General features: G+C 50.4%; 1 protein-coding gene across 3 annotated transcripts in view; it reads right to left on the bottom strand.

The window, feature by feature from the left end:
- SCAPER (S-phase cyclin A associated protein in the ER) overlaps window positions 1–21,546 on the bottom strand; it is a 115,382-nt gene that overhangs the window by 1,873 nt on the left and 91,963 nt on the right. For all 3 annotated transcript variants that reach the window (XM_090263625.1, XM_090263626.1, XM_090263624.1), the window contains 3 exons: window positions 17,250–17,399; window positions 3,145–3,336; window positions 738–789 (listed from right to left, as the gene is read on the bottom strand). In XM_090263625.1, coding sequence (XP_090119751.1) covers window positions 738–789; window positions 3,145–3,336; window positions 17,250–17,399 — 394 coding nt within the window. The remainder of the gene's footprint in view (window positions 1–737; window positions 790–3,144; window positions 3,337–17,249; window positions 17,400–21,546) is intronic.

The following is a 21,546-nucleotide window of genomic DNA, read 5'->3' as shown; positions in this document are numbered from 1 at the left end:
CTCCATCTCTAAAAATAAATAAATAAAAATAAAAATAAAGACTATCAAGCTAATGGAAGAACTGGGGAAACTCTGGATTAGGGTCTCAACAGAGATGCTGTCATGACAGTCAAAGAGCAACTTGTACTCAGTTACAGGCTAGGCAGTGAAATATTTTAAAAAGTAAAAATGCACTTTAAAATTCTACATCTCCAGCTCTGACCACAGGAAACACCTCAGCAGGAACACTACAGGAATAAAACCTTATAATGTGATGGCTTTTTCTCCATAGAAAACAAGTTTACATTTCTTATTTCAACAAAAAGATTCAAGTACTTGATTTTGGGAAATATGGGTTACTAGCATTGATTTTTATTCTGAACACGGATAGGGAACCAAACCTATGTGATGTCAGCACTTATGTGAGTAATGCAGGCCAACATTAATGATCTATTTGATTGTCTCCTTTGTTACTAAATAAATTTATTCATCATTTATTATATCTTCCATGTGGTGAATGCAAATGACACAAAAATATTTTGTGCTTTTACTTACATGGATTTCTTTGGATGTTCTGATACTCTCATGCTTGATGACAGAGTTGATTTCTTTACTCACTGAAACACACTTGGTACCCAAATCTCAAATATTTTAGGCAATGTAATAATTAATTTCTCTAACAGTTCCAGAAGGTGAGGTAAGAAACATGTCTGTCCAGCTAACAAACACATGACATTTAGTTTTAATTACAGACATACCTTTGGGCTGATAAGACTGGGTATCTGCCCGACTTTGATTCTGTGCAAAATCCTGTGTGAGACAAGAGAAGTGTTTTTATGCAGCTAGGAACAGAGAATTTCACTTAGGGCAGCTTCAGAAATGCTTCTGAATTCTGAGACAACTATTTTTGCATGAATAGTTTAGAGCCCAAGTATAAAAGCTAAAGAAAAGTTCTCATAAATTTAAATCAAATAAGAGATGACTCTTAAATTCTGGTTAACTATCACCAGGGCAGCTTGCTGCCTACTGTGGAAACTGCAATTTATTTTATATCTAACAAAACAAACACTTTAGTCAAATTTACTGTCTTAAAATAGACAGATTGTTAACATTTTTTTAAAAAGCACAACTATAAAAGCTGTTAGGTATTCTGTAGCTAAATCTTAAAGTCTAGTAATTTTACTTTAAGATGTAAAATGAAAAATGTAGACCATAAAAATTTCAGAAACTACCAGGTCCTACTTCTAATATTTTCTAGTGGCTACTAATAATCTAATACATGGGGACCTTGCAGAACCATTTTATTAACTAAATTGAATATATATTCATTTCCCTGAGCATACTTATTTGTAGGGAAAAAAAAAAACTTTATTTAAGTCAACTAAGCTAACATTCTATCCCAAATAAGCATTCTAAGAAACCTGTGAAACATTTAAGGAATTTTTGTGTTAAAATATATGTTAAATGTGTGTTAAATTCACATTCACTTATATTTGAATGTTTATTGAATGTAACAGAGCAGAATAGATGCAGAACTATTTTGAGATCAATAACAGATGAAAACAAGTAATATGATCTTTACTCCTTTAGATTCTGGTATCATTTGTATTTTTGTAAATTGTTGCAAATGTCCTCTGTGCTCTGCTCTCGCTGAGGACCCTCTGCTCAAGCCCCAGATACTGCGCACCACAACCGCACCGTCCCGACACCCCTGCCCCATTCCCACCTTACTTTTCTCCACAGCACTTAACGCTGTCTGACAAGCTATTTGTTTTCTGTTTGACCCCCCCCCCCAACTTTAACGAGAGATCTGTGAGGGCAGGGATTTTTATCGGTTTTACTTATTGTGGTACTGCCAGTGCCCAGACCACACTGTGCTCAGGCTGTAGGCACTCACACATTACCTGTCGAATGAAAGAAGGAACAATCTGAATGAAAGAGCAGTCTTAAGATTCTCTAGAAAGTTTTTTCTATTTAATTTGATCCTAACGTTCTAAGAATATATATAGAATCCTAAATGTTGATATGATGGTTATATAAGACTTTATTAAGATTTTGATTTAACCATAACTTTATGAGCATTCATCCTTGGCCTGTAGATCTGAGAATCTTTGAAAAAACTTCAGAGAATGGAACCCAGTCTCAAACAAAATAACTACGCTGAAAATAAAATATTTCTAAACACAATGGATCTAGTTGTGTTTATAAGTTGAGAATCTAATAGAGGATAGTTTACAAAATGTAAAGCATGAATTGTTTCTAAGGTGAAGAAGGTTTTGGGACTCTTCAGCTGTCCCGACCAGCTGGTCACCGTCATACCCTTTCAACAGGGCTCTGTGTGTATGAGCCAGAGCAAGGAGCAACACCAATGCAGAGCTCAGCTTTCTGTTTCATTATTATCTTATTGTCGACTAATCATGTGTGTGCCAAGGAGCAAAAACTTATTGGTTTTCTGATGGAACATTAGAAAGAAAATAGAAAAATTTGAGGAAATAATGACGTACAAGGACAGAAAAAAAAAAAAAAATCCAAGGATTAGCTATTAGCAAACATTACTGAGTAGACAACCTGATTTTTGTTCTGCCAGCTGACCGAGTTCGTGTAGATGTGCAAATACTGCTTTGCTTTGCTACAGCACTAAGTCTGACTTCAGTCCTACAGAAGTTAACTGAATCAGAAAACAGAAGGCCATACTTAAAAGTTTCAGATTTTTCTAAAAGCAATATAACAGGTTTTTTATTATATACACAGATGTGTGTATACGTATGAATAATATTTATTTAAACATTTACAAATAAACTGAAGTTTTAATTGATCTTTCTTCAGCAATCATTATCTATCCCTTATAGCCAGACTAAACGTAAGATGAAAGGAACCATTAAAGCCTTAAATAAGTCTGGCAATCTTTTAAAAACATTTCCTTAGTGTGGGCTTACTTCATTAATTGGGAAAAATACCCTTTCCCTGATATCCTCCAAGTAGAAACTATACAACACTCAATTCCAGTTTTACCATCACGATGTTTTAGAAATTAATTTCAAGCACACAAATACATGAGATTTCTAAAAGGTACTTGGATGGCAAAAATACAGCTGGTTCACTTTTCCTTTTCAACAGCGTCAGCTTACACACGCTGCCAGAGAATTAGGCGCAGCACAGAGGTACCTGAATGAACGTGGCCAGCAGAACACAGCTCATCTCCTGCTCCAGGATGATCTTGTTCTGGAGGTTGTTGTAACAGGCGGCGATAAGGGAAGGGAACAGCACCTTGACCAGCCGAGGGTCACTGAAGTACTGGAAGGGCAGCTGGCACAGCTTCTGCAGCACCGTGGGGTGACGTCCAGATTGCACGATGACCTGGGACAGAGGGGCAACCCAGGTCAACTGCCAGCTTCCCCTTGCCGAGTGTCAGCAAGAACCGTGGAGAACAGGCTGAAGGAGTGTGAGGAGGAAAAAAAACTCCTGACTCTACCTGAGTGTAATTGAAGTGATATTTGAAAGTCGCAGAAAATAATCTCATCTCCTAGCTTAAGGAAAGGATTCCAAAAGTTCTGCAGCCATTTAAAAGTTAATAGAATCTGTGACGGAGGTACAGCTGCCGTGGAGAAAGGAGGCCTGTGACGCGGACCCCAGAAACACACAGCCGTAACAGCGCACCTAGCACTGCTCTCCCCAGGAGCAAAGCAGCCATTTCCTTAAAACCTGCCAACAGCTCCCCCACCGGCAGGACACCCTCTCCCGCAGCCCTGCCCACCGCAGTCTCCCTGACGTTGCTCATGGAATATACCAAATGCAGATAAATCTATTCTGTATGCAGACAAGCCCTGGAAAGAAAAGGGGATTGTAAGGGGAGCAGACAGTTTCAGCCCAGGCTCCAAAAGGTCCCTCCTCCGATCCCTACTCCTTATCTGTGTTTCCATCAGTGCCATTGAGTCTAAAAGGAGAATTGTTTAGATAAATGAGACCGTTGTCTTGAAGCAGTCTAGGTTTACAGCTGTGTACATTTTATGAAACGGGGCAATGCAATTAATGGGCTTGTACGGACGCCCCCCTAATTTACTCCCTGGGCCTTCATGGTAAACTAAGAAATGTCAGAATCTGATCTGTTTCAAGTAACCCCAACTAGACAGCTCTAATATGAAAGAGCTGGGGGACCCCACCTCTTGGTATAGGAGGAACCTCCCAGAAGGTTAAGAACACTGTAAAACCTAAGGTCAGGACGGTAGATTGTACTTGGAAAAACACGATTTTATAGGTACACACTCAGTCAGGACTGCATTCGAATTAAAACCAGAAAGCACGAAGCCGCAACGGCAGGAGAAACATAAATTACAGGGTTTACACGTTTTGAAAGTACTTCTAACAATACTTTAAGAACACACTCTCAGATGATAATGCAGTTTGGTTTAAGAACAAAATCAACAGAGTAATAGTTCACATATTTTAGTTCAATGGCTAAAATGACATCAAAAACCTTGAGAGAATGTTGATGGGGACTTGTTAATACCTTCAAATCCAGCAGGAATTTCAGACCTTGCAGCACGACAGTCCAGCACATGGCCGTGTGCTGCCGTTTCTGACACTGAGAAAACATGTCCCCTCACCAGTTGTATTGATAAAGCATTTACCTAAATCTTGCCTTTAATTATTAGCTACAAGTTTTGTAGCACAGCCAAATGACCACCACTTTAGAAGTCAAAAGGACACTATTGTTGGAAGTCTCTTTCCCCACTTTGGTAAAAATTAAGAACAAGTTTTTTATCCGGAATTTACTTGTTAAAATGCTATTTGGAAGATTCACTCACTGAAAAGTTATTACACTGACTGGTCTGACCGGCACAGGCCCAATATTAACTCAAAGACAACAGCTCCTGGTTCTTGGTAAATCAGAACAGGACCCCGGACCCCGGACCCCCACTGCGGTGGCGCAGAGCCTTAGGGACCTTCAGTCCCTCCAAGAACAGAGCAGCGCTGCCTGTGGAGGTGAATTTACGCTTCCCACGAGCACCGCACCATGCCCGGAGGGGCCTGGACGGCACAGCTGGTGGGCAAGGGCTGGGACAGCTCCCTCGCACTGAACAGAAACTGCCGCTCAGATGTGATGTCCACTTTTCAGCTGGTCGTGCGGCCCTGGGCACAGCGCCCAACGGCCGGTGTCAGGCCTGGTGTCAGGCGGCGTGGCGCTGGTCAGTTAACCAGTTTGAGCTCCACGGGCCTTTCAATAAGGCAGGGTGGGTGGCAACCGTCCTGGCCCCGGCGAGGCTCCGTGGGACAGTGCCGGCGACCGCGGCGCACAAACCAACACAGCCACGAGCTCTGCAGCTCAGAGCCACCCCCGCGGCGTCCGGCTTCCACACACTCGCAGGACCAGACGTCCCTCCCAGGGCGAGGCCTGACGAGTGTTCTCCATCAGCCAGCACCCCCTCTCCACGAGGGCTGCTCACTGGGGCAGGGACCTGGCAGCACAGGCCCGCCTCCGCCAGGCCCCTCCCTGGCCCTGCCAACACTGCCGGGGTGCCAGCCAGGGCCCCGGGGGGGGGGCGGTAGGAAGTGCATCAGACGGCTCTGAAAATAAAATCCAAGAAACACAGGCCAGTGGCACAGAGAGGCTCAGCGGGCTCTGTGTGCTGCGGCGGCTGCACTGGGCGTGTCCCTCTGAAAACACAGAAGGGAGGGTGGGGCTCATGGCTCCAGCTTCCCTCGAAGCCCTCCAGGAAATCCTCAGGCCCACGAAGTCTTCCCAGAGACAGGGCAGCAGCGATGGGCAGGGGGTGGTTTGGGGGCGTGGGAGGGGTGAGGCTCATCCATGTGACTGGGGGGATCAAACCAAGTCTTCCCGTGAGGTCCAGTGCCACCTTCTGACTCAGAGAGACTGTAATGGCCTCCACATCATGATGCCTTCAGTCTGCACAGCTGGTCCCTGTGACAGACTGTGTCCCCTCAGGTCCAGAGGCAGAACCCTAATCCGAATGGGATGGTGTCAGGAGCCCTCACGGCTGGGACGGGTGCCCTTACAGAGACCCCGGGGAGCTCCCAAAGCCACTTTCTGCCACATGGGGACAACGTGAGATGGCCTGTGCAACCTGAAGAGATGGCATCATGACCTTGGACTTCCAGACTCTAGAACCTGAGGCTCAAGTGTCGTGTGTTAGCTACCTCGTCTGCGGCGGGGTGTTCCTGCGGCCTGCCTGGACCGGGACCTCACTGCAGAACAAATGTTGTGGGAAGCTGTCTCCTACCACAGAAGGAAGCTGGATTTGGGGTCTGCAGGGTCCTGGGTACCCACAATCTGTCTGCAAGGACCCTCTACCTACGTTTGCTCAGTCTCTAAACACTCTCAGAGGGGGTCAGACACGGATGACCATTCTGTTTTGTAAGACAGAAATCCAACACTCAGAGTTCAAAGGACTTGTCCCAAACCCCCAGGCAGTCATGGGACTCTGAGTGCTGGCCTCCGCTCTCCCTCAGGCCCACCCAAGCCCATGCGACACATGAGGTGCCCCTCCCTGGGCAGAAGGGCTCCGCTGCCACGCCTGCCGCCAGCCAGTGTCTCACACAACCTCGCTAGTCCAGACGAAGATGAGGATGACACACCGCCACTCCGAACAGACGCAACCAACCGACACACACAGATTAAACCAACACAAAAGGCCTTTCTTCAAAAACCTATGTCCTGCTTGGCTAGGTATCAAATATCCAGTTCTTGGCTATGTGCTGGGCTATGCCAAGGGCTTGTCTCGAATGATCAGATGTAAGAACTCGAGCGAGGGGAACAGTGGGGCCGGACGCGTGACTCTGGACTGAGCACCGTCCTGTGATGGTCTCGCGGCCAGCTGCCTGCCGGGTTTTCAGGGTCTGCAAATCCGGTCCCAGGGTTTTGAAACAAACGTTATCACATATACTTTCAGTGCAAATCCTTGGTATGGCCTGAGTACTTTTTCCCAGCAGTTAAACTGAAAGAAGAAAGGCGAACTGGAGGTAAGGTGCTGAGTGGTCGTGGGTCAGGGCTGGAAATGCAGCCTGAAAAGGACAAGCTGCCCTCACTTCCTGGGACCCACGGGGAGGCCTGCGCAGATCCTATCACGTTACGCAGTCGGAAGCCGCAACTCTCCTCACCCAGAAGGAGCCTTTCCTCCAACGGGGACGGCCTGGAGGGCAGCCAGGAGCCAGGAGCAGACAAGTCGTCCATTCATCACGTTTACGGAACCTCCAAGTGTGGTGTGAGGCACCTGGGGCGGGGTGGTGACAAGTCAGAGCCGCCCCTGCCCTCACAGGGGACCCAGTCCCCCACCAAAACCCATGTCGGTTCCTCACAGGGAACCCCTGCAACCTCCGGCTGTCTACCAGTTCACGTTTCGGGAGCAAATCCCATAAAAGTGAATCCCCGATTTTCCAGTCTCCAGGCCGTCAGCTCCGTGGGGCCAGGGCTACGCCCCCCTAACTCGCTGCTGTGCCCCTAGTGTCTGGCGTCACGTCCAGCACAGCTGCTGACAAATAACCGGTGCTCACTGTCTGGGGAAGAACTGGGTGAGGCGTAGGCTCCCAAACCTACCATCCCAGGGCCTGAGGTGCCAGCACCTCGCCAGCACCCTCTCGAATCCCAGTCTCTTGGCACCACAGGCCGGAGAGCGGGGGCAGCACGGGGCCACAGCTTCCCCCGGGAAGCCCCGGGACCCGGCCTGTCGCACCTGAGAAGCACACAGAATGTGTGCAGAGTTCAGCCTCACCAAGGCAACATCTTGTGCCTAAGAATTCTTGTTTTGTTTTTTCTCTTTTCTTGTCAGAGACAAGATGTCCTCAGCAGAGGGACAAAAATAGGTGTCTAGACATCTAAATTCATTAAAACAGACAGCCGAGATAGTCCGTAAATCACTGGAACAAAGCATATTTTTGTAGCAGGGTGGAAACAAAGTAGTTGCTGCATTCCTCCCTCAGAACAGGTCCTGCTGCACAGCTCCGGCGTGGCGGCAGCGGCCAGGTGGCCAGCCGCCGCACATCGCTGCTGACAGGTCTCATCACACCTGATACCCAGGCCCGGGCCTGGAGGCCATGCAGAAATGGCTTCACGTATACACCACAGGAGAACAACCCAGAAAATCTGCACACGTATACAACCCAATTCCGAGCAGAGAAGCATAAAGATTCCCTTGGCTGGCACGGCAGACAATTCCCTCTGCTCTTCCAGGCAGAGTCCGGTGCAGGGACTGTGGAGGGCTGTGCAGGAGGCAGCCTCCTCCTGTAGCAGGAGCAGAGCCTCACGGAGGGATGGGGTGCAGCCAGGGCCAGGGCCAGAGGCTGCAGCCAGACGCTGAGGCCTGGCCTTTCACAGGCTCTGGAGACCAGGGCATCCTAGAGAAACAAGGGGTGAGTGGCTGTCCCACGTGTCCCTCCAGGAAAACTGGGTGAGAAAGCCGGACTGCTGTTCTCTGCCTCTTCTGGGAAACAGGCTGTGAGCTGGGGGCCAGCACAGGGACGCAAAGGAGGCTTCTAAGCAGGACCATCTTCCAACCCTTTTGCTCCTGCAAGGAGACTCCTGCTTCAGAGCCAGGGCCCTGCTCACAGCCCTGGGTCTTGCTCTGATGGCCTGAGGCCCACCTCTCATCCTCCACACAGTGTGGTGGACCCTGAGACATGGCCTCTGGCCAGCAAGGTGCTGGGGCTCCTCACTGACCAGAGGGTAAGTCCCCAAGTTCTTGGCCATCTCGACTGGGGCCCGGCCTGCTTCTTCCCTTAGCTCCACCTCCCAGGCGCCAGGCAGAACGAACAGCTCCAGTCCTGGGACCCGTTTCCCCCACGTCCTGGCGTCTAGGATAGCGCCTGGACCGCCGCAGCCCCACACCGAGCAACAGGTGAGTTTCACGCGGACAGCCCACACCCAGGTGGTGGGTGATATTCATTTCTTCACCTCCCAGCACATGGTTTGATGCGGGTGGGTGTTTTGTGAAAGGGACGAATGAGAGGATGAGTGGTGAATGTTCACATGGACACAAAACTCATGTCCCCCACAATGAGTGACGTCCAGCTTTCTGCTCCATGAGAAGAGTCACCTTTGGCACTGAGGCATGTTCTGAATTTCCTGCAAGCACACGATGCGGCGCGGGGAGGCTGGGCTGGGTTATCTCAAACACTTGCCTAACCCTAAAGATCAGGTTCTATAAGTTGTCAGGACTAAACCCCAAAGTACTCTCGCCATCGTAACTTACATCTGAGAAAGCCTGCGGAGCGCAGACTCACCACGTCCCCACACAGCTGAGGGACACCTCCTTCCGGGTTTTCTGTTTAGCTGCACTATGCGTGTCCTGCCCAGCACAGGGCGGGGCAGCAGGGGAGGGTGGTCACAGAGAGCCCTACATAGCGTGTCAAGAACAATGTAACCCCGTGCCATTAGGCATGAGCACCTTATGCTTACCTATACCTGTATAGATGTTACATTTAAATATGGTAAAAAGAAAAGCTTAGAATACCTTTTTCTTAAGAATGAAAAAAGTCATAACACAAAACATGTCACCTTCAAATTCTTCACTAGCAGCTAACCCATGTCCTTTAAGAAAACTTATCATCGCACGTGCACACACACGCGCACACAAGAGACAGATACTTGAAGGATTGTGACCATTACAGACCTAACAAAATGTGTGCAGGGCAGGGGAGTGGTAGGTGGAAGAATGCGACGCCATTAATAACATCTCAGCTCGCAGACATTCAGTTGGGCTTTGGACCTTTCCGGTGAGGACAACTGGTGCCCGACCTTCCTTCCGTGGAGCCCCTGGGTGGCGGGAGCTGCGGGGCGAACACCTGCATTGCCAAGATGTAGGGACCCTCCAGTCCCCTCCCAACAGCAGAAGGGAGTGTGGGTGCATTCCACGGAGGACTTACGGGATCCCCAGCACTAGTCTATGACTATTTTATTTAATATTAAAAATATAATAGTAGTCCAGTCTCTTTGTAGATCAGTTTAGTGTTTTTTCAAGTGAAATAAATGGTCTCTCCGATTTCTCCGGCTTTCATCTCTCTGCTCTGAGTACAGTAGGACAAGGTTTCAATTAAGGTCCATTAAATGTTCTGAGTGATTCATGTCAGGCATTTCCCAGGGACTTTTCCTAACACCATCTCAGAGCACCTCTGTCCCTGTGGTGTGTTTTCAGTTTAGCATCGGCCCATCCAGACAGAATTACTTGGGTGTGAGGTCTGCCTTCTTCCCACTTTGCAGGCCATGGTGCTGAGGGGAGACCTCGCCCTGCCCGCACTGCCTTCTTGACAAGCATCTGGTGATCACCAGGCAGTGTGTCCTGCTCAGTGAGCCATGACCCCAGGACGGGGAGTTGGCAGCTGGGCCAGAGCAGCAGGCTGAGTGGCAGCCCAGGGATCCCGACAGGAGGAGCCCTGGTGCTTCACATCTTTGGGTCCATAGAGGACCCCTGCAGGCAGCAGACACACAGAGCTCTCTCCAGAGTCTCCGCAGCTGGGGAACACTGATGGCAGAGATGCCTCTGTGGGGTGACGGCCAGTGTCAGAGCTGGAGGGTGGACACTACACACCTTTTCCCACTGTGAGCCAGGAGACTGGAGGTAGACAAGGATGATTTCAGTAACATCGTAGAAGCAGCATCTGTTCTGGCCCAGAGGATGTGCACCACGAGGTATTATCAGCATTATCACATTTTACAGGTACAAGGTGGCACCTGGCAGGAAAGTGCCCTGCCTGATGGCAGTCGTTAGTGGGACAGCAGGACAGAACCTTTGCTCCCCCCTCTCATGCAGCCACAACAGCACTGCCGGTGCCCGAGCGCAGAGACCGGCCGCCGGCCGCCCTGACAGCTGCCCCGATGGGGCACGCAGCACCCGCTGCGAGAACCAAGGTTCCCAAGGGGATTTCAGAAAAATCCTTTAGAATGCCCTCAGGAAACTCGCTATAAATGAATAATATGGTGATTTGAGATCTTTAAGTATAGACTCTCCCACACTGTGCTTTCTTAGAGTGGGACATACCTGCCCGAAGCTGTTTTTCTTTTTTAAATCCCAGCCATAAGAAGTCAGAGTAGATCTGCTGTGACAATGCCACCAACTTGGTGAGTGAAGATACCGAAGGTGCCCACGCTCACAACCCAGAGTCAGTAATGAAGAAGCGCTCCATCTTCACAACAGCCCTTCTTGTCTCTACGTTCCTCCTGGGAAAGGGACTGACACTCAGGACAGCCGGCCCGTTTATCACCCGCTCCCCTTGACGGGGGCGGGACGTGACCTGTGCTCTCCCGGGCACCATGTTCTTAAAACAGGGTTTGCCGAACACTAAACAGAAGTTTCCTTTGGTTCTTGGAACTGAACTACTGGCTCCAGCAGAAACAAAACTAACAAGTTTCTTTTAGAATAGATTCAAAGAAAAAGACAGTGCCAGACCAACGGCTCTGCCATTTTTAGCTCCAGGTCAGTTCAGGAGGTCTGGTCCATGAAACGAGTGCTGGATCTTCCCAACTCCGGGGCCATTTTAACCTTTTCTGCAGTACTTTGCCTAAGAAGCGATGGAGAATCTTAACTCCCGACCAGTCACTCAGCAAGCATCTGCCAGGCTATTGCGGCGCGCGGGACACTGCTCTCCCGCTGAGGGATGGAGGCGCTGTCCTGGACGGTGTGCGCGTCTCCCCGCTCTGACTCAGGCGTGCTCTCTGGTGCCATGGAGCTGGGACGTCAGGGTGAGGGGAAGGGGCAGCAGCCTTGCAAGCCAGGCCCTGTCCTGCCCCACACAAGCGCCTAAGGGGCTGTGGCAACATGACCCCTTCTCACAGGGGAGGGTGCTGCGGCTTCGTGTTCAGTAACCCGACCAAAGGTCATAGTTCCGGGACAGGGCAGAGGGCTTTCCGAGGCCGCTGACCTCAGAGCCCATGCTCTTGCCCTCTGTGGCATCTGACGTGTAGTCCCATCCAAGATCAAGTTCAGATCCTTGGCCGCAGATGGACTTGGATATAAATCCAGCCAGGGACCTCTCAGCTGCTGCTGTGGGTCCCCTCGCAGGAGGGCTTGTGGGAACACGGTGAGTTGGAGTCAGGAGAACGTCCCTTTGTCAGTCAGGCACCACGGCACCCTGGCAGGTGCTGGTCCCAGGGGCATGGCTCCTGATCACCTCCCAGCTGCTTTTTCTTTTTCCTTAAAAATATATTTTATTGATTATGCTGTTACAGCTGTCTGCCAGCTGCTTTTGTGCAGCGGAAGCGACACCTGACGTGAGCCTGTGGTGCTTCAAACTACCCTTGAGGTGGAAAATTCACCAAGGAGATGAGGGGAGTAGAAAGTGTCTAACTTGGATTCTGCGAGATGGTGACTTTTACCACACAACTGGCCAAAATTGCAAACTGGCAAATGTCTCCATTCTAAGACCAGCCAGGTCACTCACTGAAAGTCTGAAAATAAATGTGTAAGCAGAAGTTATTTTTTAATTAGGAAATTTATTGTTCTATTTTTTGGGGAAAAAATTCCATATTTTTCGTTGGCGCTGTAATATTGACAGTAACTCCAACATGGCTGTATTGCTGAAATTCTTGGGCTCTTCCTCAGACATGATACGTATTTATTTTACCAAAGATACTGTGCTTGTCACACAGAGAAAACACAGAAAACCGAATGCCAGGGTGACAGCTGCAGACAGAGGCCACACGCGAGGGCCCCTGGACGCTGGCAGGCCCCATTCTGACCATTCACAGTGCCTGCCACTCACGGGGGATGAGGGTGGGGGTGCGCGTTACCCAGGGGGCGTGACCAAGGACCCTCTGTCTTGGAGAAGGCAGAGAATAAAGGAAGAATGTCTGAGCAGGAACCAGGCTGCCTCTGGTGTCCTCCATGCTGGAATCGGGATGCTGTGCCCTGTGGAAACAGCTCTGCTCCCCTGAGCACCAGTGTGCACCCCGGGGAGCAGCCCTGTACCTGCTGCAGGGAACCAGCCACGGTGGGGACAACACACAGAGTTTAGGGATGTTTGGTCAATTAATGTTTGGGTTTTCTTACTAATCGCCAAATTACAAAAGACCTGGGAAATGCCCGTCACACCGCTCAGACCCTGTTTCCGGAGCCCGACTGTCCAGCTCAAGTGTGGGTCTGGTCTCTCAGGCCTGCGGGGCCTCTGGTCCGTGCAGAGCAGATGGTCCCACGACCGGCCCAGGCCTCCCCACGGAGAGGCTGATGGGGACGGCGGGCCAACGGGATCCTTCCTGTCACTCTTCTGAGAGATCTGGGCTCCCACAGCTGCCATCGATGGGGACTTGGCTAATGAAAAAGTCACTCCCTAGATGAATATGCAGAGGTGCTTATTCCCCATGCAGCCATATGCAGGCGAGCCTATCATTTGTCACCGGAGCTAATTTAATTATCAGGCCACATTTAATTATCCAATATCAAATGTAAATAAAGTGAAGGGCCCATAGCATATACTAATTACGCTCATCATAATAATTAAATGGGAAGAAACTTAGAAAGAACCCTGAAAGTGCCATAAAACACACGCCTTTGATATAACACAACATTTTCATTAGAAACAGCAACCCTGCTGGGAAGAGGTGACCGGCTCCCCCCGGAGGGGTGTTACCTCTCCCCTCCAGGTCTGTCTGTGGAAGTCGCCTTGGTGTCAGAGGGCTAGGTCTGTCCAGTAAACGGACTGAATGGGGCGCCTTTCTGCACGGCACGCAAACACAGCGCGGCTGCAGTGGAGCTCAGGACGCCCCGTCTGCGTCTCACAGAGGCCCGGGCGGCTTCCCCACAGGAAATGAGGGCTCTCCTGCAGAGACAGGCCCGCAAATCCAAGGGACTTCCGACTAATAACACAGAAGAAACACTGCATGAACTGAGCACTGTAATGTCGCCTCTGAAACACTAGATTTAGAGAAAGCAGCTACATAAATTCACTGGCTTAAGAACAGAGGGGAGGTGGGGCCCTGCCAGTCCTGCCTGACGGTTCCTTTTCCCTTCCGAGCCTGCGTCTCTGTCTGCAATGGAGGGACCGGTCTGCAGGGGTGAAGGCTGCGTGCTGTGTCAGAGCTCACAGCCGCACTCACTGCGTCCCCTCCGCAAACACGCACTTGGCAAATTACTGGGTTGGGGGGAGTATAAAGGGAATTTAATAAAACAAGATTTCAGAATGAAAACAATCACCTTTTTAGTTACAGAAAACCTCCCAGTTCTCCCGGGACAAGAGTGTTATCATCTCAGGAGGTGCGAGGCTGCTCCCCCTCCTGCTCCTTAACGCGGCTGAGCGGCCCGGAGCCAGGCCTCTGCACAGGCGGAACAGCCGCGGCTCCAGCTGGCACCCCGGAGCCGGGCGCTTGATAGCTCACCTGTAAGTCTGTGCTCAGCCCTCTGTTAACAGAGGTGTATTTGGCTTTAAGGATCAGAGGCCACGGAGTGCGCAGGTGGCTCATGGAGCCAACTGCAGTGACAGAAGCTGGAGCAGCACAGGAGGACCTGAAAATCCCCGAGATGCTCGAAGCCCCGAGATTAGAACGTTGGCCTTGCTGTGGTTCCAATCTCAGCCTTTGAAATATCACTGAGCTCACAGGGGAGATCATCTGGTACCGACTTTTTGAAAACTTTTTTTTTTATCACAGTAAATACAACATGGAACTTACCACGCTAACCATATTTAACCCTACATTTCAGTGGCACTAAGCACACTTACAACGTCGCGTCACCACGGCCCACCGCCAGAGCCAATGTGCCTCTCAGCCCAGTCGTGGTGCTCAAGCCCCAGTGGGAAATTGGCTTCCCTGACATCACCCAGCCAGAGGCAGAGCCAGGGTCAGAGGCTGGGCCTCCTGCTTCCCATGCTGTGGGCCAGCTGGTGCTCACAGAACTCACGCACCCACTCCTTCCCAGGACCTCCACGCCTCCTGGCCCGGGCGCACAGATGTGTCCCAGAGCTGCACAACAGCAGCCGCTCAGTGTGCCGTCCGGGCGAAAGGGCTTCACCTTCCAGACCCCCCACTCCCCGCCAAGATATGCGCCAGGGCACCAGCCGATGGGGCCTGTGATACCTCTGACTGCCTTGCCATGTGCAGTGAAACGAAACGTACGCGGGTTGGGCTTCGCAGGACCTGGGTTCCAGTCCTGGTCTCAGCGGTTCGTGTGTCACCGCAGGGCTGGCTTCACCTCTCTGAATCCCAATGCCTCACCTGTCCGTGAGGCAGGGTAATTCCTGGGCTTATAGCCTCCCTGAAGGGCTACTGGGGTCCAAGAGACAACAGAGGGGATAATATTGTAAAGAATTCTGCAAATATCAGGAATTACACTTAGAAACAGCATCTCCAAAAGGTGTATTTGGCAATTGCTCCCACTTACATCAGCCTCTGACTTCCCCTCTATTGTCACCCTGCTCTGTGCTCGGAGCCCGTACAGCTCAGCAGCTGCCTCCGCGCGGCACTGCCTTCCTCTGACCATAAACCAGAAGCGGACGCCCAGGGGAGAACTCAAGCCTTCTGCGGGGCCAGGGGTTGAAACAGAATGTCTGGCTTTTTTCACCTTTCTGATTTCTTCCTCACATTGAGCTCACCTCTCAACAATTGCCTCCAAACTCCACCTGGCCAGCCATAATGTCTCTGTCCCCTCGTGTTGGTTACTTAACCTGTGTTTCCTAGTTCCCACATGCCCTCTGCAGACCGCCGTCCCCCCAGGCCCACTTCCCATTCTCTTGGGGGAGCCAGAGACACCCAGAGCGAGCGCTTTAGTGACAGGAGAGGGTTAATCTGTGGCCCAGCAGGAGCAGAAAGAGTCTCTGAAATCCCACACAATTCGGAGCTCAGTGGTTCATCACAACAGAGGTGGTCTAAGCCGAGTTTGAGTTTGAAACTCTCTTTCCCTAAACTAAGCTGCACGGAACAATCCTCACGTTCAACGGAGCCAGGTGAGGCCTGAAGGGGGAGCTCTCACCCACCGCCACCCCATGTCAAGCAAAGACCTTGCATTTCTGGCAAGAAGTGTCTGTCCCACCCAGCGAGAGGGAGGGAGGCTTTCTCCTCGCCCAGCAACACACCAGCCCGTGGAAAGCTTGCAACTCGGACAAGGAGAAACCTCACCACCCTGAGCTCTTGCTCCCCTTCCACAGACTTTTCTTTCCAGCACCCCTGCCAGCCTCCTCCCTTTTCTCCATGAAGGTTCCTCTCCTTTGCTTGTTGGACTGACCTGAATTTTTTGGCTACAGCATGCTTGTCCAGAATTGCAGTCCTCTGCTAATCCCAAATAAAAGTTTGCTGGTAAAACAGCAGTTTTATTTTTAAGGTCGACAGAACTGAATTTTTTGCTGTAGACTGTACACAGTCAAATATTATCACACAAATCACGCACCTCTTTACAAGCACAGTCGGTGTCATGCTAATGGGGTACACAACCTAAAACGGGAACTGTCAGGTCCACCATGGGCTGTCCATATAAGATAAAGCCACACGAACGCCGAAACGACGTTCACAAAGAAGGATGCTGACGTAAGTTACGTGTATGAGCAGGGCGCACGTGTACGTACAGTATCCCTCACCTCTGCAAAAATATTCATGGAGGGGGACAGAAGGGGCGACCTCCCGTTATAAGATAGTAACGAGAGATAAATGAGGTTGTCAGGAATTACTATGCGATGTGTCAGGTATGCCATAACTCTGGTTTTAAAAATAAAGTGAAATATGGTGTTTTATTATTTCTCTCCACAAAATCTGTAACACAGATCTCCCAACTTCTTGAAGCAGCAGAACCCCATTTACAAAAGAAATCTTGCTCAAAAACCAAATAATCAAGACTTAAAAGCAAACCTCTCTCTCTGGTGACTCAAGGGGGAGAGCCCCCAGTCCTGCCTTCCCAGGCTCCCGTCCAAGGCCACCTGGCAGCCCCTACCCGCCCAGGCAGAGGCCAAGGCCAGGGGCTGCTGTAGAGCATCTGACTCTGGCACTTCCCGCAGAGCGACCCGAGTAGGAAGACGCACTCTACCTCATCCAAACAGAAAAGGACATGGAGAGAGCATCAGAGTCCGTGTGGTAAGGGAGCAGATGCTTCTGTGTGGCTTAAGACTATTTTATAAAAAATATTTTATTTTCATACCTCTAAGAGGGGGGGCCCACTGTTAAATCTAGTGCTAATCAAATCTCTCTGGAGAGAAGAAGTCAGACGCGTCCAGCCTTCCCTGGAGCCTGTGAAAGGGCCTCACGCAGGACAGACGGGCTCCAGCAGGCCGGCCTGCCTTTCCTCATCCGCGCCCCTCACACCCTCAGCGCTGGGGGGGCAGCCTCAGGACCTCCCGGGGCCTCTTACCTGGTTATCCGGGTGATTGACGGTGAAGTAGCCCACACACACGATGACCTCGTGAAGGAGGCTTTCGCAGGCGACTTGGCTGCAGTGGCCCAGGAGGGAGCTGGCGATGTGCCGGAACGCGAGGGACAAGCCCTCGGCCCCTACAACAGACTGGCAAAGACAAGGGGCCGTTAGAACCCCCGCCCAGGGGAGCCGGGGCTGCTGAACAGCAGGCGGGGCAGGCGGTGCCGGCCCTGCCCCAGTGCCGAAGAGCACACGAGGCTCCCCAGTTCCGCGCGGGGACACCGGGGCTAGCAAAGGATCGCAATAAATGCGACATTTAACCTGCAAAGGGACAGAAGAGCACAGCAGACCAAATGCCTGTGCAACATAGATCAAGGCACCCAATGCATGATAACTTTTACCCTTTTTCATCAGTTATTTTTTCTCATTGTACAAATAGTTTCACCGTGAAAAAAATTGAAAAAAATCTCAAAATACTAAAATTCACCTGTAAATCTACCATGTAGCTAATTTCCAATGCTTTTTTTCTTTTTTTTTGCCTGAAGGACAAAGTATTTTCTTGTACACAGGGTTACAAATATAATTCTAATTATTTACTTATGTTCAAACAGAATAGAAACAAATAATTATTATTCAAATAAACAGCTCTATAAACCCAAGGTCCCCAAAGGAATGTAAAAAACCCAATAACCATCCCCCGCCCCCCCCAAACCAACCATGAAGCGCCCCCCCCCCCCCCCGCCCGGGTCCTTTGTGCAGACAGGCACAGGGCTGTGGGTGGTGGGCACGCAGGAGGAGAGCCTGGGTCTGTCTGCGCAGCCAAGAGCTTCTATTTAATAAACATGTCAAACAGACCGAGCGACAGGAGGGCAAAGGGGAGAGCGAGCCGCAGAGGCGCTCGGGGCCCACACGGGAGGGAAGCCCCACTGCGGCTGCGGGAGGGCAGTGTCCTAACTCATCTCTTGATTTGAGCTCTTGGCCGGCCTGAAGCAGGTCAGACATGTGGCAGCATGGAGGCTTCAATGAATGCACTTGGCCTAACAGTGGGAGAAACAGTCTTTTTAGGGAGTATTGTTGAAACAAAATCACTGCTAAATTTAAGAGCATTTTCTGTTCCAGTTTCATTGCCCTGAGACAAAATGTTTTCAGGCCCCAGAGAGACTTCAGGCCTTTGCTCCTTTAAATCAAATAGTGACACCTTCTCAGCGTAGCCCTTATTTAATTAGTGGCGTCCAGCATGCTGTGACCCAGTGCCTTCTGTTTAACCTTCACTGATAAGAGCAGGTCAAAGGGCATGGAAGTTGGAATATAAAAATGAAACCAATTTTTCAAGGAACCTATATTTCCTTTTTAGCCAGAATTAATTGCCTGGTCAGTACATTGATTTGTTTCTTGAGACCACCTTCGACTCTAAGAAGTGCCCGATGACGCAATATACACTATCTGGGATCTCAGGGCCATCGGTGCCAATGTGCATTCAGAGTGAAATCACACTCTGAGAGGAGAAAACTGTTCTGACAGCCTTACTAGTATACTCTGAAACAGAGCCAGCTAGGGACATATTTCGTGAGCAGCCTGTTACTGCTCCATGACCAGCTCTCCCATAGACCAGGCACACGGCTTCCCAGCTCCAAGGACAGGTGGGGAGCGCCGGGCGTCCTGCGCCCAACACGGAGCTTCCCGACTCCACATCTGACTCCACACTTCGTCTTCACACGCTGACTCAGTCCACATTCCTCAAGGCCCTACTATGTGCTGGCTAGCACAGACCTTCACGTAATCCCATTTAATCATCAGACTTGTGGGTTCGGTGGTCTTAATCTCTGTCCTCAGGTGAGAACCTGAGTCATAAGGGGTCCGATGATTTGGCTGAGATCATACGACTTGGTAGTGGCAGCTCAGGGGCAGGTCTGGGGGCCCGGCCCGCCCTCGACCGGCTCTGCACTCTCGCAAGGCACTGAGGCGAGGCCGTCTGGCCTGGCCCTTCGGCTGGTCACACCTCACTCCACTGCTCTCCAGTTCCTTTGATCCTCCCAGGCAGCCCACAGCTGTCACCCAGGTTTTTCTGAGGTCAGCCCCATGCTGCACCTAAGTCTCTTTTCCTAGCCTTCATAAACATAGTTCCTAAAAATCCCACTTTGGGCACATAAGTTGTTTTGATGAACTAAAACATGAGTGTCTCTGGCCCTATCCATCATAAAAACAGTACTTTTCTCCTAAAGTCACCCGTTGCTTTACAAGACAATGTTACCTGAGCTTTACCTGCTTGGTCAGATGTCTGTCTGCATCCATGATGTCTATGTGGATGTTTTGCTAAACAGAGCACAGTGGGTCAGAAACCTCATTGACAGTCCTCCCACTGAGAGGTGGGGCCTCTGTCTTTTCCCCTTGAATCTGGAAGGCTTAGGACTGATGTAACCAACTGAGTACGGGTGATACGGGACGACCTGACTGCTGAGGTTAGGTCCTAAAAAGCCACTTGTTTTCTGGAAGTTTCCTCTCAGGACATCCCCACTCAGAACCCAGACACCGTGGCGCTCTGAGAAGCCACGTCGCACAGGGGAGCCATCTGCCAAGCCCTGGCCAGGAGTCCTCGGTCCCCCTAGGCAGCAAATCCAAGGGGGAAGGAGCCTGCACACAGTTTCAGCCCCAGCTATCAGGAGTCCACCCCCCTCCATCCCGGCACCCACTGCCCGGACCTCTCAGCTGACGTCCCACATCACGCAGCAGCGGCAAGACAGCCGTCTGGATCCTACGCCCACAGGATCTGTGATCATAATAAAACGGTTGCTATTCATCCCATGAAGTTTTTTTTTTAAAACATGCAAAAGTAACTGCAACAATAAGGTAATCGTTGGTACATGTATTGAAGGGCCAGATACTGATGAGAAGCAGGAGGAGAACAGGCGCTGGAGCCTGCGCACCACCAGGCGGCGGCCAGGACGGTGAGCCGGCAGGCTGTCCTGGCCGTGCCCTGGGTGAGGGGCAAGGGCACCTGGGAGCAGGGTCTGGGGAGAGAATGATAAACAGTGAGGGCAAAATTGAGTTAAATAAAAGGAGAGACAGGAGAGTCAGAAGCGAGACGAAAAAGAAGAAAAACCAGCAAGAAGAGGAGACATACAGAGCTGCGTGCAGGACAGAGAAGAAAGCAGCGAAGGCGTGGGGGCCTGGAGCCAGGGCAGGGCCTGCCCGTGGAGGCAGCGCGCGGTGTGAACTCAAGTCACCCTGGTGTTTTCCTGATGATTCTGGCAAACATGGCTCAAGGTGGGGAAACATTCTGGGCTGGATATGGCAAGAAGCTGGAGAGGAGAAATCTTGGTTTTTACTGTATTTTGGCATGAAGGGTTCCAGAAATAAGCTTTTGATTTCTCCTGTACTACTGGCCATGGTGCCTAAAGGCCACGTGGGGAGCAGACTGGCTGGGGCGCAGCGTGTTCCTTCCCAGCGGGGCCAGGTGAGCAGGGCCAGGGGCTGGACTCTCAGAGGGGTGGCTGACTCAGTCTCAATGCAACTTAGACGCGGAGCACAGCCGTGAGACGGGAAGCTGAGAGGTGGCCTTTAGGTCTTTGCTCTTCATAATCCCCGGTAACAAAGGAATCCCTCTGGTTGGACCTAGCTGATGGGTAGACTGCTGGCCTCTGTATTCTGAGGACATAAGAGTAGCATCTCCTGGTTTTAAAACCGTTTCCACACAGAACACGAGGGGCTTGGGTCTTCATGAAACACTGATGTCACGGTCAACCTAGAGATAGGACCACCAGCGTTTCCAGGTGAGGCTGTGAACTCCCACAACCTGACACGCCGTGTGGTCCCTGCCTCAGCTAGTGCAGTTGCTTTGGGAACGGAAAAGCGTTAACCCTGAGGAAGAGATTCCTGTCCCTGTGATGGATAAACTAACTACAAGGTTAAAAGATACTGAATCCAATGGAACAACTCATTCACTGCTTTCCTGTTGTAACAGAAAGACAGGAAGTCAAGAATTGCACCTTCGACAAAACAGAACTCTTCCTTGCAACTTGAAATGGCCCAAGACCAGTTTTCATACACTGGTATCTCTACAGCCTCTTCCCTCTGAGCAAAGCAATTCATCTAAATTATGGGTTTTCATCTGCCAAGTTTGTTCCTTTTTTAATGAAATCACTTCTCAGTTAATAAACTGACAGAGAAAGTCTCCTCCTTGGGGCTTTGCTTGGTTCCAAAGGCTCAGTGTTTTTGAAAATTAAATTTCCAACCCGAAAAATACCTGTTTCTAAGCTGACAGTCTGGTGTTACAGCATAAAACAATTTTTCTTTC

This window comes from Furipterus horrens, unplaced genomic scaffold (genome assembly GCF_987537825.1).
Source record: "Furipterus horrens unplaced genomic scaffold, mFurHor1.1.pri manual_scaffold_16, whole genome shotgun sequence".
Lineage (NCBI taxonomy): Eukaryota > Metazoa > Chordata > Mammalia > Chiroptera > Furipteridae > Furipterus > Furipterus horrens.
Note: the sequence above shows the minus strand (reverse complement) of the source record. Positions and strands in the feature narration are given on the sequence as shown.